Below are 16,117 nucleotides of genomic sequence, written 5' to 3'. Positions count from 1 at the left end.
GTTAATTCTCCGTGTGTTAGGTCAGAAGGTAGAGTGATGCAACCAGATTTTATGAGATATAAGAGCGCTTGATTTAGCTCCTCAAAAGCTTCTATGAAGTTAGGTGGCTTAGTTGGTATGTGACCAAGACTGTGGCCACAAAGGTGAGCGAGAGTGGTACTCATAAAATAACAAAAGTTCGTGGAAATTACGTTTTGTGTGGTGTTTTCCAAGTTACAAAAGCACTCATGGGGTGTGAGAGAGGTGAAAACTTCCTTCGCATTACAGAGTGTTACTTTCAAAGGGGGATCAAAAGCCCAACTAAAAATGCATTCATCCCATAAGGGAGTGGTAGAAATGCCAAGCCCGAAAAAAAACAAGCTAAAGATAGAGGTGAGATTTTTGATATCAAGCAAGGGTTGACAAAATGAAGGGGTACAAAGGTTCCCTTCGCCTTGCTCTTGGGGATGAACCGAAAGCGTCCATGTACATCTTTGGAAACCTTCATCAATCATAAAGGAGGGATTTAGCACTAGTTACGCATGCCTAAGTAAAGGCGGTTTTGGTTTTTGGAGTTGGGATTAGGGATGGGACAAAAGCTTGTGCAAAGAATGGGGGGAAAGTGGGGGTGAGGTTTTGAGGGGTGTGGCTACTAGCGATGGAGTTGGTTGGGGAGGCTGTCTTCCATCTTGGAGGTGTAGTAGAGGTATTCGAGCGTTGAGAGGGGAAGTAAGTTCCTCTTCCGCGTGTGGTTTGATTCCCTTCTCCGCGTGCTTTCTTGGCCGAACGAGTATCATGGGATGCCTTCGAAATTGGAGCAACTACCGCATTCACAAAAGTATCCACTTTCGAGGATGAACTGCAAGAAGGTGCTTTGTGGCTAAACAAAACAAAATGAGTGATAGCATCTTTTAGCTTTTTCCTGTAGAATACATGGAGGAGGAGAGCTTTAATCACTTCTTGGGCTTCTTTATCTACCCAACTCATGAAGGAAATAGTAGACCGTTTAAGGTTTGAGCTTGGGAAGAAACGAGGTAATTGGTTGAGAACCAACCATAAAGCATGATCGAACCACAAAACATTGTTTTCCCGACAATGATCCCCTTCTCCAATATGCTCGCATCCGCGCACTGAGATGACACCCTTGACCCCGACCATGCAACCAAAAGTTGCATTACAACGGCGTGGTTCAAAAAATGACATAGAGAAGGGGGTAGCGATTAGAGTGTTTTCAAAGAGGTTAGAGTTATTTCCCTCAAGAATCTGCATAAGACCTTGCTTGACCGTAGTCTTATCATGATCATTAAGTAGAGTAAGGAGAAGATTCTCGGGAGGGGAGCAAGTAAAGTAAAATAACCGAAGGACCAAGCTTCGTGGTGAGCTTTTCCCAAAAACATTACCAAAAGCCGGCTCGAGATGAAGGGATCGGTGTAGGTTTCAAAGGGCTTTGTGGTGAGGCTTCGACTCGGTGTAGCAATGGTGAAGTCTTTGTTTGCAAGCATCTGCTCCTCTTCGTCAAGATCCATAGGTAAGAGTGAACTTCCGGTAGCGGTTGGTGGCGTTGTGATGATCTCTGAAAAACCATTAAGTAAATGTCTCTTTTGCTGTCGAGCTAGTGGGTCATTTCGCAGCCGCTTTTCATTACCCTCCATGAATCGTTGCATCAAATTTGGTGCATGCTCGAGCCACTCTTTCTGCTCACGCTCATCTGCGTCAATAATTGCGGGCAAATTTGCCACCAAATCATGTAGGTGGGTAATCGCAACAGGTGGGTTTTCCCGTGCCATGGCATACAAGTGAAACCATGCGTGAAGGTCAAGAGTAGATAGGATTGTGGTATCTTCAGCCTGCTGAGAAGGGATGGCGCCATCAAGTTCAAGCAGAGTGGAGTGAAAGACAGGGTTGCTAATACAAAGGAGCAAACCCTGGACAATTACAGAGGGGGGGAAATTTTGTGCAGAGTATCCTAGAGCCATAAGGCTCTCATCCCATCCTGAGTAAGCCGCAGCTAGCTGTAAGGCATGGAAAAAAACTTAGATGATTCCAATGCTCATAAAACTTTGAGTCTGCAAATACAACAGTTGTGCAGAGATACATAAAAAGTTAAGAAAAGGATTCTTGCCTGTGTTACGTGCTAGTCATAATAAGGGGGAATCATGCTTGCAAAAATAAACGTGCAGAGAGAGAGAGAGAGAGAGAGAGAGAGAGAGAGAGATAACGCCATAGTCATGGCTTTCCTGGCCACAGGAAGGCTGATGCGTAAAATGGTTAACCCAGCGGCGGGCGAACAAGCTGAGAGGAGGTTCTTACAGGTTGCGATCCATGAAATTCGATCAGCCAGTAAGCACTGGGAAAAAAGGGGGGTAACACCTTGCTGAGTGCGTGTAGATCCAAAAGGAGGAGGGGTGGTGAGAGTTGCCCGCCATAACAGCCGAAAGCATAGGGACTGTTGGAATCAAAACAACAAAACCATGCTGTGTGCAGCTCGGGTGCCCCTGTAGATGAAGTCAAGCAGGCAAGGTTTCCTTTTAAGGCTTTCAAAAACCCCGTAGCATGTGTTGAGTGTTGTAGCACTGGTTAGCCAGCAGATTTTCTTGTGTGCGTGCAGCAGTAGCAGTAGATGGGTGGTTATCTTCTCATGAACCACAGCGGAAGGACCTGCTGATCGCTGTAGCGCAGTTTAGCTGGCTAGTTTTCTAGTGTGCGTGGAGACTCAAGAGGTGCAGGCGAGGGCATAGATGCAGAGAGGCAGTGAAGAAGAGTACACCTCGCCATCTGTGTTGCAGGAGAAGTAGAAGGGCGTAACCTTCCCGCTAGCGCAGGTTAGCAGGCGGTGGATTTCTTGTGTGCGCGCAGCAGGAGAAGTAGAAGGGAGTAAGATGGCACGCATTACTAAGGGAAAAGGGAGGGTTTAGCGAGTGCAGCAGAGCCTGGCTATGGCTAGAGAGCCATTGAACAGGAAATACTCCTGGGTTTCTACGCCTTGGGAGGGAGAGATACAAGTAACATGTGTAAAGTGCACCCCCGAGTAACCCTATAAAGATTAGGTGAGGTACCCCGTTCTCCAGAGAAGTGAAAGGTGATAGTTTTCCAAAAAATGTGAACCACAAGTGCATCCAAAAGGCCAGCCTAGATAATTTTTCAAACAGTTGTGTGTGTGTCAAAAAGCTACCCAGCTTTCAAAGGCAAAAATGGTTTTCATCAAAAGGGTGTACCAAAAAGAAGGTGAGGTTCTTTGTAACCTGCCAAACTATGAGTAAAGGGTAGGTGTAGGTGAAAGTGGAATCTATGACACCAAAAGGAGTGTATAGGGCATTTAAGGTGTGAGGAAAAAAGAGAGATGTCCTTACAGATCAAGATCAGAGGTAGCCCTTTTGTTTAAAAAAATGAGAATATAATAAAAATACTAGCTAGTGGGTTAGTGAAGGGCTACTCTGACCACTAGAGAGAGAGTAGGTTACTAGGAAGTTACCACATGAAGGCACCACTTTAACCATTAAAACACAGAGGTAGGAATGCTCAAAAAACCTCTTATTGGAAGCCATTATAATGAAAAATGCTTGTTTACAAACAATGGAGAGAGAGAAAAGCTTAAACTTTGGGAGCTTGAGTTAGATTGCAATGTTTTAGCCAAAGGAAGACCCTGTTACCTGTCACCATCACCATCAAAACAAACATAAAAATGTTAGTAAAAAATGGTGGAAGACAGGTGTCATAGGATGATCTTACATGTCATAAATGTCAAGCTAAAAAAAACAATCAAAAGCAAGGGTAAGCTACAAACCTGAGAGTAAGATTCCATTTGAGCAGAGTGGTGAGAGGGTGTGGTGAGATTTCTCTTTTTTGACAGCTTGTTTGTGAAAAAAATGTCACCTTGAAATGGACAACCAAGCCTCCATATTTATAGGCTAGAGAGAAAGAAGCGTGCAACCTCCAAAAAAAAAAAAAGAGGAAAGCCCATGTTGGAATTAGGGTTGCAGAGAAACACACACAGCTTGGAGAAGACGAAGGAAGCTCAAGGCACACAATAGAGAGTGTGTTACTTAGTGCGCAATGGAAAGATAGATAGCCCTAGAGTGATGGGCGTATATACAATGCACGGGGGAAAAAAACTCCTAAAGAGGGAAAAAATGCCCCGGCGGTCCTAGTGTGTTCACACACATCACTACCACATGTATATGGTAACAAATCCCCCCTGGAGTGATGCGGTGAACGAGAGCTGGCACATGAGTAAAGGGAAGTGCCATGCCCTGAGGACAGGATCAGTCCACAAAGGGGAGTAAGCCCAAAGCTTTGCGGAAAGCTTCAAGCTTCTCACGAGACAATGCCTTTGTGAAAAGATCTGCAAGGTTGTCTTGTGTTGGCACATAAGCCAAGCTGATCTCTCCTGCTGAGAGCCTCTCCCTGACATAGTGGTAATGCACCTCAATGTGCTTTGTGCGAGCATGAAAAACTGGGTTCCTCGCAACTGCCAATGCGCTCTGACTGTCAGTGTAGATAGTGTTGGCAGTGTCCTGTCCAACACCCAAGTCAGCCATAAGGCGTCTGAGCCATACACACTCAACCGTAGCTGTGAAGACTGCCCTGTACTCAGCCTCACAACTCGAAGTGGCCACAGTAGGTTGCTTCTTGCTCAACCATGATATACATGAACTGCCAAGCATGAAACAAAAACCACTTGTGGACACTCGCGTGTCAAAACAACCAGCCCAATCTGAGTCCGAAAAAGCATGTAAGTCTGGCGGCAATGATCCCCCCTTGGGATAAAACAAGCCAAGATGTAAAGTGCCACTAAGGTAGCGGAAAATCCTCTTGACAGCCTGCCAATGCTTAGACCCTGGGCTATGCATAAATCTGCTGACCTGCGAGACTGCAAACTGAATATCTGGCCTCGTGTTGCATACATAAATGAGGCAGCCAACAGCAGTTTGGTAAAGAGTGACATCAGCAGGATCGCCAGCATCATGTAGACTCAACTTCAAACCTGTTTCCATGGGAGTGGCAATAGGTTTGCAATCCTCAAGTCCAAACTTACATAGCAATGTCTCTATGTAACTTTTCTGACACAAGGCAATACCACCATCACACTGCTTAAACTGTATACCCAAGTAATGATGCAACAGCCCCAAATCTTTCATCTTGAAAGTAGCATTCAAATCAGCCTTAAATTCAGCAATATGTCTCTCATTTGGTCCAGTGATCAGCAAATCATCAACATAAAGAACCACAATGAGAAATACATCATCCTCACGCTTTACATACAATGTGCTTTCTGTTGGACTGTTACGAAAGCCTCGTTTAACCAAATGAGTGTCAGCTTTCTCATACCAAGCACGAGGAGATTGCTTCAACCCATACAAAGCCTTCTTACATTTGCACACTTTGTCCTCTTGTCCTTTTATGACAAAACCGCGAGGCTGCGTTACATAAACTTCCTCAAATATGTCACCATTCAAGAAAGCAGTAACAATGTCTGATTGATGTACATCCCAACCAAAATGAGCTGCCAATGCACATAGAAAACGCACAGTAGTCATACGACAAGTGGGAGCAAAAGTCTCTTCATAATCTATGCCTTTTTGTTGTGCATAACCCTTTGCAACAAGTCGAGCCTTATGGCGATCGATCTCACCATCCGGCTTGCGTTTCAACTTGTAAACCCACTTGGTACCAATGGCCTTTTTGCCAGGAGGCAAATCACATAAAGTCCATGTGTCATTCTCTATAAGTGCATCATATTCTGATTTCATGGCAGCAATCCAATTTTCTGAATTCTGTGCTTCATCAAAAGACAGAGGCTCCTCAACATCATGTAAACTAGACACAGCCAAAGCATAACAATCTGATGCATAAGATGCATGGCGAGAGCCTGAACGAGTACGACTAGATAAAGGTGCATCCAATTTACTGTCACGCAAAGTGTGCACCAGCCATTTTGGCATACCTCTAGCCTGCTCATTTTCAGCCCTTTCCTCATCAAGTACATCATGTACATCTGCATCAGTAATAGGCTGTTCTAAAACATTTTCAGAAACCCCCATAGGCTGTACATTTGCCTCATTGGAACTTACATTCGTATTTCCACCACTGAAAAGAGGCAACAAAGTGTCATAAATGTCCTGTGAGCTTACATTACTGTCTCTAGTACATGACAGCAAGGGTTGAACAGAATCTTCCACAAACACTACATCCCGTGAAACCAAAATACGTTTTGTTTGCGGATGATACAACCTGTAACCTTTGCTTTCAGCACTATAACCAACAAAAATACATTTGACAGCCTTATCATCCAATTTTCTGCGCTGCACTTGTGGCACCAAAGCATATGCCAAACAACCAAAAACACGCATGTGCTCAATAGAAGGTTTTCTATCATGCCATGCTTCATATGGAGTAATAGACTGCAAAGCTTTCGTAGGACACCTGTTAAGTACATAAGTGGCACACATGATGGCCTCAAGCCAAAAAGAATGCGGCAAAGCTTGACTTTTGACCATACATCGTGCCATTTCCGTTAGTGACCTGTTTTTCCTTTCAGCAACACCATTTTGCTGAGGTGTATAAGGCACTGTACATTGGTGTTTTATCCCACGACTAGCCAGAAATGCATTAAATTCATGAGACATATACTCCCCCCCTCGATCGGAACGGAGGGTGCCCATAGTACATTTTGAGACATTTTCAGCCATAGCCAAAAATTGTTTGAAGCACATAAAAACTTCGGACTTCGCTTTAAGCGGAAATACCCACGCATGCCTGGAGTAATCATCAATGAAAGTCACGAAGTACAGGTAATTGCCCAAGGACGGAGTTTGCATGGGCCCACAAACGTCACTATGCACAAGCTGCAACCTGCATGTAGCCCTAACTGAACCATCCTTTGGAAACTTAGAACGCTGCATTTTACCCAGAATACAGCCTTCACAAACATGTTTGATAGGTGCTTCAAGAGGCGGCAAAGAAGCAACCATATCAGATTTCTGCAAACGCAGCAAACTGGCAAAATTCAGATGACCAAAACGTGCATGCCAAAGTTTTGCATCTGAAATAGCCCTTGAATCTGCAACAGCATTTGCAAAATTTTGTCCACACTTGTCATACAAAGTGAGCTTATACAGCCCACGGCACAAAAGCCCAGATGCAACAATTTCATCACCAAAACTGAGATCATGAACTGTACATCTGTCATCCACAAATTTGACTACAAATCCAAGTCTAGCAAGTGCGGATACAGACAATAGATTCTTCTTGATCCCAGGTACATAAAGTGCATCAACAAGTGTGAAGGAACTGCCATTAGCAGCAGTGAGCACAATCTTTCCAACTCCCTGAACTGGATAAGAGGCGTTGTTGGCACAAGTGACTGAATTCCCATGAGGGACAGACTCGAGAGAGGTAAACAATTCACGATGTGAGGTAATGTGCTTTGTAGCACCACTGTCGAAATACCACACATGTGAATCTGCAGCAACTGACAAGCATGCATCATGGACAGCAGGATTGTAAGTGCACTCTGCACTAAAAGCCCATTCTGCATCAACATCAACATCACAATCTCCTTTCACAGAAGACTCAACAATGGCTGCATTTGTAGTGGAACCAGCATTTGCAGTGGAACCACCCTCTTTCTTCTTAGCCTCTTTGGCCTTCAACTTAGGACACGACTTGATCAAGTGATCATTGGCTTTACAATAATGGCAACGCATCTTCTTTTTGCCCTTATCACCAGAATTGCCAGACGAAGTGCTGCCAGTAGAAGCATTAGGAACAGAATTTTTGCCACTCACAGCAGAACCATAAGAAGTGGCTGCATTACTGTTACCACCCTTTCTTTGAGAAGCAATAAAAGCCTGTTCAACTGCACGCTGCCTAGTCCTGTTTTTTCTAGAAAGTGACTCTTGCAACAGCAATGTGCATAATGCATCAAACTTGACAACTTCAGGATTTCCTTGGGTCATCAGTCTCCAAGTACTAGCAAAAGTCTGGTAGGAATCTGGTAAGGCATCAAGAACAGTCTGCACAAGGGAACTGTCAGAAATGACTTCACCTGCAGAAATGAGTTGCTCATTGATATCCTTGACACTAGCAAGGAAAGTGTCCATATCATCTTCCTCATGCATAATCTTCGACTCTAGCTCTTTACGCAGCAAAGCAATTTTAGCCTCATTGCGGCTTGCATAAAGACCTGCTAGAATATCCCAAGCCTGTTTTGCAGATTTTGCTGAACGGATGTGAGGAATAATGGTGCGCTTCACAGACAACGCAATCAATGCATGAGCCTGCGCATCCTTAACATCCCAACGAGCTTGTTCTGCTGTAGGCAAAACAACTCTAACAGCTGCAATCCTTGCAGCAAGACCTGCAACATCCTCAACATCGCCTACATCTTCAGAACCAGGACGTACATCAATGCCCTGCACAATGTTCCAGACACCTTTTGACACAAGAACATGTTGCATCATATAAGCCCACATAGGGTAGTTGTCCCCATCCAACCTGTCCTCAGCAGCAAACATCTTGAACACATCTGTGTTGTTGTTGTCAGCCATGGTAAATGCTGCACCTGATGTGAAATCTGCCCGAAAATAGGAGAAATGGAGCGGGAACAACTTGTGCTATATAGCACAAACCGTAGAAGACTATAAGGCACCTGTTATGCAGAAAACGGCACTGACAGAAAATCTGCACAAAATGACAAAATAGCCTGTGCAGTACTGCCTGTAGTGGAAACGGAGGCCGAAATGAGCCCAAATCAAAATTCTGAGCAGACCGAGCTCTCCGAGGTCTCCCAAAATATTTGTCGACCTGCGAACGCTTGCCAAAGCTCACTGAAATCGGAGAAAATGAGCAGGCGTGTGCTGGAGCAGCTGGCGACTAAGCTCGGGAGGACGTGACCTGCTCTGATACCAATTGTTGGAATTAGGGTTGCAGAGAAACACACACAGCTTGGAGAAGACGAAGGAAGCTCAAGGCACACAATAGAGAGTGTGTTACTTAGTGCGCAATGGAAAGATAGATAGCCCTAGAGTGATGGGCGTATATACAATGCACGGGGGAAAAAACCTCCTAAAGAGGGAAAAAATGCCCCGGCGGTCCTAGTGTGTTCACACACATCACTACCACATGTATATGGTAACAGCCCAAAGGGTGCACCATTAGGGAGGGGTGAAGTGGGGTAGTGGAATCTTTTTTATATAAAGAATTGGGGGGTGAGATTGAAATGAGAATTACTTCCATCCAAAATCTTGTACCTTATAAGCATCTTGGTCTAGGCTCTAAGGTGTGCACTAGATTAGCCTTTAGAGGTGGTTTTTGTGCTAGAGAGAGAGAGAGACTAGTCCTAAGCTATGATATCAATGTGAGACTTGCATGAAGTGGCATGTTAATCTCCTCCCAGTCACTCTCTATATAGGCCTTGGGTAGAGACCCCTTGACTACATGCTTGCCATGTTACTTCTAGCCACCCTAGAACCTTTGTCCTGACACAAAGCTTAGAAGCCACAAGGTCATAGATGGAAACTTACACTCGTTCACTCTAAGCCTAACTAGCAAGCCCTTGGACCCATTAGATTTTTCCTCTAAAAACAAGATGCCTAAGTCCCCAATGAAATGAAGACAAATGCCATATCTAAATACGGACTAATGAGATGAAAAATGGAGCTAAAGGGTATGACTCCTTGATTGACATTCCTCTCGAAGACCCCATCACAATGAAAAAAACCTTGTTGATCCCATACGTTTTATAGATGTCCCTTTGGATTTCAGGAATACTAACGCTAGTCCTCTAATCAGGCATTCAAGTGTCCTGTTTTCCTACCAAGTTTTGGCAATTTATTTGTAAAGCTAGAAACGAGATTTTTACACCTTGCTTCTACCATAGGCTGGTTATGAGGGAAAGAAAACATTGGATTTTTCTCCATGTTAAAATACAAGCCCTATGGAGAGAATTATGGTAAGTTTTAAGTCATAAATTTTAGAAAAATTTTAAGATGTTTTACCAAAAAACCCATAAAATTCTTATATCCTTTTGTAGAGATGACCTTTTTCATGTTTGTAAAAGTCAAGTGTTAGTGTTACAAAACAATGGAATGACCTTCAAGGACTAGTTTCCAAGGCACTTTTTAGACATAATTGCATACTTGAACATGTGTTGACTAAGAGTATAATTTGGCCTTCCAAAGGTCCTCTTATGGAATTTGGGCTATTCTAGTGCAATTTGACAACTACAAATGACTTTATATGTTGAACTAAGAAACTACGTATTTTTGGCTCCCTAGCTCAATCAAATCTCGTTGCTTAATTCGTATCTTGAATTTTTATTCCACAAAATCTTGTTACCATATACATGTGGTAGTGATGTGTGTGAACACACTAGGACCGCCGGGGCATTTTTTCCCTCTTTAGGAGGTTTTTTCCCCCGTGCATTGTATATACGCCCATCACTCTAGGGCTATCTATCTTTCCATTGCGCACTAAGAAACACACTCTCTATTGTGTGCCTTGAGCTTCCTTCGTCTTCTCCAAGCTGTGTGTGTTTCTCTGCAACCCTAATTCCAACAATTGGTATCAGAGCAGGTCACGTCCTCCCGGGCTTAGTCGCCAGCTGCTCCAGCACACGCCTGCTCACTTTCTCCGATTTCAGTGAGCTTTGGCGAGCGTTCGCAGGTCGACAAATTTTGATTTGGGCTCATTTCGGCCTCCGTTTCCACTACGGGCAGTACTGCACAGGCTATTTCGTCATTTTGTGCAGATTTTCTGTCAGTGCCGTTTTCTGCATAACAGGTGCCTTATAGTCTTCTACGGTTTGTGCTATATAGCACAAGTTGTTCCCGCTCCATTTCTCCTATTTTCGGGCAGTTTTCACATCAGGTGCAGCATTTACCATGGCTGACAACAACAACACAGATGTGTTCAAGATGTTTGCTGCTGAGGACAGGTTGGATGGGGACAACTACCCTATGTGGGCTTATATGATGCAACATGTTCTTGTGTCAAAAGGTGTCTGGAACATTGTGCAGGGCATTGATGTACGTCCTGGTTCTGAAGATGTAGGCGATGTTGAGGATGTTGCAGGTCTTGCTGCAAGGATTGCAGCTGTTAGAGTTGTTTTGCCTACAGCAGAACAAGCTCGTTGGGATGTTAAGGATGCGCAGGCTCATGCATTGATTGCGTTGTCTGTGAAGCGCACCATTATTCCTCACATCCGTTCAGCAAAATCTGCAAAACAGGCTTGGGATATTCTAGCAAGTCTTTATGCAAGCCGCAATGAGGCTAAAATTGCTTTGCTGCGTAAAGAGCTAGAGTCGAAGATTATGCATGAGGAAGATGATATGGACACTTTCCTTGCTAGTGTCAAGGATATCAATGAGCAACTCATTTCTGCAGGTGAAGTCATTTCTGACAGTTCCCTTGTGCAGACTGTTCTTGATGCCTTACCAGATTCCTACCAGACTTTTGCTAGTACTTGGAGACTGATGACCCAAGGAAATCCTGAAGTTGTCAAGTTTGATGCATTATGCACATTGCTGTTGCAAGAGTCACTTTCTAGAAAAAACAGGACTAGGCAGCGTGCAGTTGAACAGGCTTTTATTGCTTCTCAAAGAAAGGGTGGTAACAGTAATGCAGCCACTTCTTATGGTTCTGCTGCGAGTGGCAAAAATTCTGTTCCTAATGCTTCTACTGGCAGCACTTCGTCTGGCAATTCTGGTGATAAGGGCAAAAAGAAGATGCGTTGCCATTATTGTAAAGCCAATGATCACTTGATCAAGTCGTGTCCTAAGTTGAAGGCCAAAGAGGCTAAGAAGAAAGAGGGTGGTTCCACTGCAAATGCTGGTTCCACTACAAATGCAGCCATTGTTGAGTCTTCTGTGAAAGGAGATTGTGATGCTGATGTTGATGCAGAATGGGCTTTTAGCGCAGAGTGCACTTACAATCCTGATGTCCATGATGCATGCTTGTCAGTTGCTGCAGATTCACATGTGTGGTATTTCGACAGTGGTGCTACAAAGCACATTACCTCACATCGTGAATTGTTTACCTCTCTCGAGTCTGTCCCTCATGGGAATTCAGTCACTTGTGCCAACAACGCCTCTTATCCAGTTCAGGGAGTTGGAAAGATTGTGCTCACTGCTGCTAATGGCAGTTCCTTCACACTTGTTGATGCACTTTATGTACCTGGGATCAAGAAGAATCTATTGTCTGTATCCGCACTTGCTAGACTTGGACTTGTAGTCAAATTTGTGGATGACAGATGTACAGTTCATGATCTCAGTTTTGGTGATGAAATTGTTGCATCTGGGCTTTTGTGCCGTGGGCTGTATAAGCTCACTTTGTATGACAAGTGTGGACAAAATTTTGCAAATGCTGTTGCAGATTCAAGGGCTATTTCAGATGCAAAACTTTGGCATGCACGTTTTGGTCATCTGAATTTTGCCAGTTTGCTGCGTTTGCAGAAATCTGATATGGTTGCTTCTTTGCCGCCTCTTGAAGCACCTATCAAACATGTTTGTGAAGGCTGTATTCTGGGTAAAATGCAGCGTTCTAAATTTCCAAAGGATGGTTCAGTTAGGGCCACATGCAGGTTGCAGCTTGTGCATAGTGACGTTTGTGGGCCCATGCAAACTCCGTCCTTGGGCAATTACCTGTACTTCGTGACTTTCATTGATGATTACTCCAGGCATGCGTGGGTATTTCCGCTTAAAGCGAAGTCCGAAGTTTTTATGTGCTTCAAACAATTTTTGGCTATGGCTGAAAATGTCTCAAAATGTACTATGGGCACCCTCCGTTCCGATCGAGGAGGGGAGTATATGTCTCATGAATTTAATGCATTTCTGGCTAGTCGTGGGATAAAACACCAATGTACAGTGCCTTATACACCTCAGCAAAATGGTGTTGCTGAGAGGAAAAACAGGTCACTAACGGAAATGGCACGATGTATGGTCAAAAGTCAAGCTTTGCCGCATTCTTTTTGGCTTGAGGCCATCATGTGTGCCACTTATGTACTTAACAGGTGTCCTACGAAAGCTTTGCAGTCTATTACTCCATATGAAGCATGGCATGATAGAAAACCTTCTATTGAGCACATGCGTGTTTTTGGTTGTTTGGCATATGCTTTGGTGCCACAAGTGCAGCGCAGAAAATTGGATGATAAGGCTGTCAAATGTATTTTTGTTGGTTATAGTGCTGAAAGCAAAGGTTACAGGTTGTATCATCCGCAAACAAAACGTATTTTGGTTTCACGGGATGTAGTGTTTGTGGAAGATTCTGTTCAACCCTTGCTGTCATGTACTAGAGACAGTAATGTAAGCTCACAGGACATCTATGACACTTTGTTGCCTCTTTTCAGTGGTGGAAATACGAATGTAAGTTCCAATGAGGCAAATGTACAGCCTATGGGGGTTTCTGAAAATGTTTTAGAACAGCCTATTACTGATGCAGATGTACATGATGTACTTGATGAGGAAAGGGCTGAAAATGAGCAGGCTAGAGGTATGCCAAAATGGCTGGTGCACACTTTGCGTGACAGTAAATTGGATGCACCTTTATCTAGTCGTACTCGTTCAGGCTCTCGCCATGCATCTTATGCATCAGATTGTTATGCTTTGGCTGTGTCTAGTTTACATGATGTTGAGGAGCCTCTGTCTTTTGATGAAGCACAGAATTCAGAAAATTGGATTGCTGCCATGAAATCAGAATATGATGCACTTATAGAGAATGACACATGGACTTTATGTGATTTGCCTCCTGGCAAAAAGGCCATTGGTACGAAGTGGGTTTACAAGTTGAAACGCAAGCCGGATGGTGAGATCGATCGCCATAAGGCTCGACTTGTTGCAAAGGGTTATGCACAACAAAAAGGCATAGATTATGAAGAGACTTTTGCTCCCACTTGTCGTATGACTACTGTGCGTTTTCTATGTGCATTGGCAGCTCATTTTGGTTGGGATGTACATCAATCAGACATTGTTACTGCTTTCTTGAATGGTGACATATTTGAGGAAGTTTATGTAACGCAGCCTCGCGGTTTTGTCATAAAAGGACAAGAGGACAAAGTGTGCAAATGTAAGAAGGCTTTGTATGGGTTGAAGCAATCTCCTCATGCTTGGTATGAGAAAGCTGACACTCATTTGGTTAAACGAGGCTTTCGTAACAGTCCAACAGAAAGCACATTGTATGTAAAGCGTGAGGATGATGTATTTCTCATTGTGGTTCTTTATGTTGATGATTTGCTGATCACTGGACCAAATGAGAGACATATTGCTGAATTTAAGGCTGATTTGAATGCTACTTTCAAGATGAAAGATTTGGGGCTGTTGCATCATTACTTGGGTATACAGTTTAAGCAGTGTGATGGTGGTATTGCCTTGTGTCAGAAAAGTTACATAGAGACATTGCTATGTAAGTTTGGACTTGAGGATTGCAAACCTATTGCCACTCCCATGGAAACAGGTTTGAAGTTGAGTCTACATGATGCTGGCGATCCTGCTGATGTCACTCTTTACCAAACTGCTGTTGGCTGCCTCATTTATGTATGCAACACGAGGCCAGATATTCAGTTTGCAGTCTCGCAGGTCAGCAGATTTATGCATAGCCCAGGGTCTAAGCATTGACAGGCTGTCAAGAGGATTTTCCGCTACCTTAGTGGCACTTTACATCTTGGCTTGTTTTATCCCAAGGGGGGATCATTGCCGCCAGACTTACATGCTTTTTCGGACTCAGATTGGGCTGGTTGTTTTGACACGCGAGTGTCCACAAGTGGTTTTTGTTTCATGCTTGGCAGTTCATGTATATCATGGTTGAGCAAGAAGCAACCTACTGTGGCCACTTCGAGTTGTGAGGCTGAGTACAGGGCAGTCTTCACAGCTACGGTTGAGTGTGTATGGCTCAGACGCCTTATGGCTGACTTGGGTGTTGGACAGGACACTGCCAACACTATCTACACTGACAGTCAGAGCGCATTGGCAGTTGCGAGGAACCCAGTTTTTCATGCTCGCACAAAGCACATTGAGGTGCATTACCACTATGTCAGGGAGAGGCTCTCAGCAGGAGAGATCAGCTTGGCTTATGTGCCAACACAGGACAACCTTGCAGATCTTTTTACAAAGGCATTGTCTCGTGAGAAGCTTGAAGCTTTCCGCAAAGCTTTGGGCTTACTCCCCTTTGTGGACTGATCCTGTCCTCAGGGCATGGCACTTCCCTTTACTCATGTGCCAGCTCTCGTTCACCGCATCACTCCAGGGGGGATTTGTTACCATATACATGTGGTAGTGATGTGTGTGAACACACTAGGACCGCCGGGGCATTTTTTCCCTCTTTAGGAGGTTTTTTCCCCCGTGCATTGTATATACGCCCATCACTCTAGGGCTATCTATCTTTCCATTGCGCACTAAGAAACACACTCTCTATTGTGTGCCTTGAGCTTCCTTCGTCTTCTCCAAGCTGTGTGTGTTTCTCTGCAACCCTAATTCCAACAAATCTCTTGAAAATATTGAGTCCTCTGTAATGACACTAAAACCAAGGTTTTAGGTATTCCAATTGCATCTATACCATGTACTTTTACACATTTAGTTGATCTATGTGGAAAATTTGGAGTTTTTTTAGGTTTTGAATGCTTATGTATCAAGAAGTAAAATATCAAAGTTTTCTCGTGCACAATTTTGAATTTTTGAAATGATCCAATAATTGTTGCTTACAAAGCACTTATACTTTCCACTGAGATGGTAAGCAATGTATCACTATTTAAAATTCACAAATACGTCAAAAACATGCTTTTCTCTGTATACAATGATATGCTTGAAATCAACGTATCCAACACATAGAGCTTCACATTATTTTATATACGCTCAAGTAATTTTTTTTGCACATGAAACTTGTGTTTATCTATAGCACAATTGTGAAAAAATCACAACAATTTTCTACAAGGTCTCTTTATTTTTTCTTAAGCTTATAAAGTTGATTTCTTCAAAGAATCAATCGCGCAGTCTTACGGGGATCCACTTGATGAGTATAGTTCTTGATCATGATAGCTTCTAAAATGCAAGGTTCTATTTTTAAAAGACCCTCTAGCTGACATATTTAAGCATATCAAGAGTGTTTTCTTAAATACACAATCTCATGCAAGTAGCATTTAATTTGAATT

The 16,117-nt window shown here is 43.5% G+C and overlaps 1 protein-coding gene across 1 annotated transcript; it reads right to left on the bottom strand.

Moving 5' to 3' along the window:
- Window positions 1-945: 945 nt before the first annotated feature.
- Window positions 946-2,556, bottom strand: LOC147418622 (uncharacterized; the record flags this gene model as incomplete). Its single annotated transcript, XM_086506605.1, has 2 exons — window positions 946-1,991; window positions 2,290-2,556. Coding segments are annotated over 2 exons (1,059 nt in total), but the record flags the coding sequence as incomplete, so codon positions are not given.
- Between the last annotated feature and the right edge of the window lie 13,561 nt (window positions 2,557-16,117).

This window comes from Adiantum capillus-veneris, chromosome 30 (genome assembly GCF_014529385.1).
Source record: "Adiantum capillus-veneris isolate H3 chromosome 30, ASM1452938v2, whole genome shotgun sequence".
Lineage (NCBI taxonomy): Eukaryota > Viridiplantae > Streptophyta > Polypodiopsida > Polypodiales > Pteridaceae > Adiantum > Adiantum capillus-veneris.
This window is presented reverse-complemented; position numbering and strand designations above follow the sequence as displayed.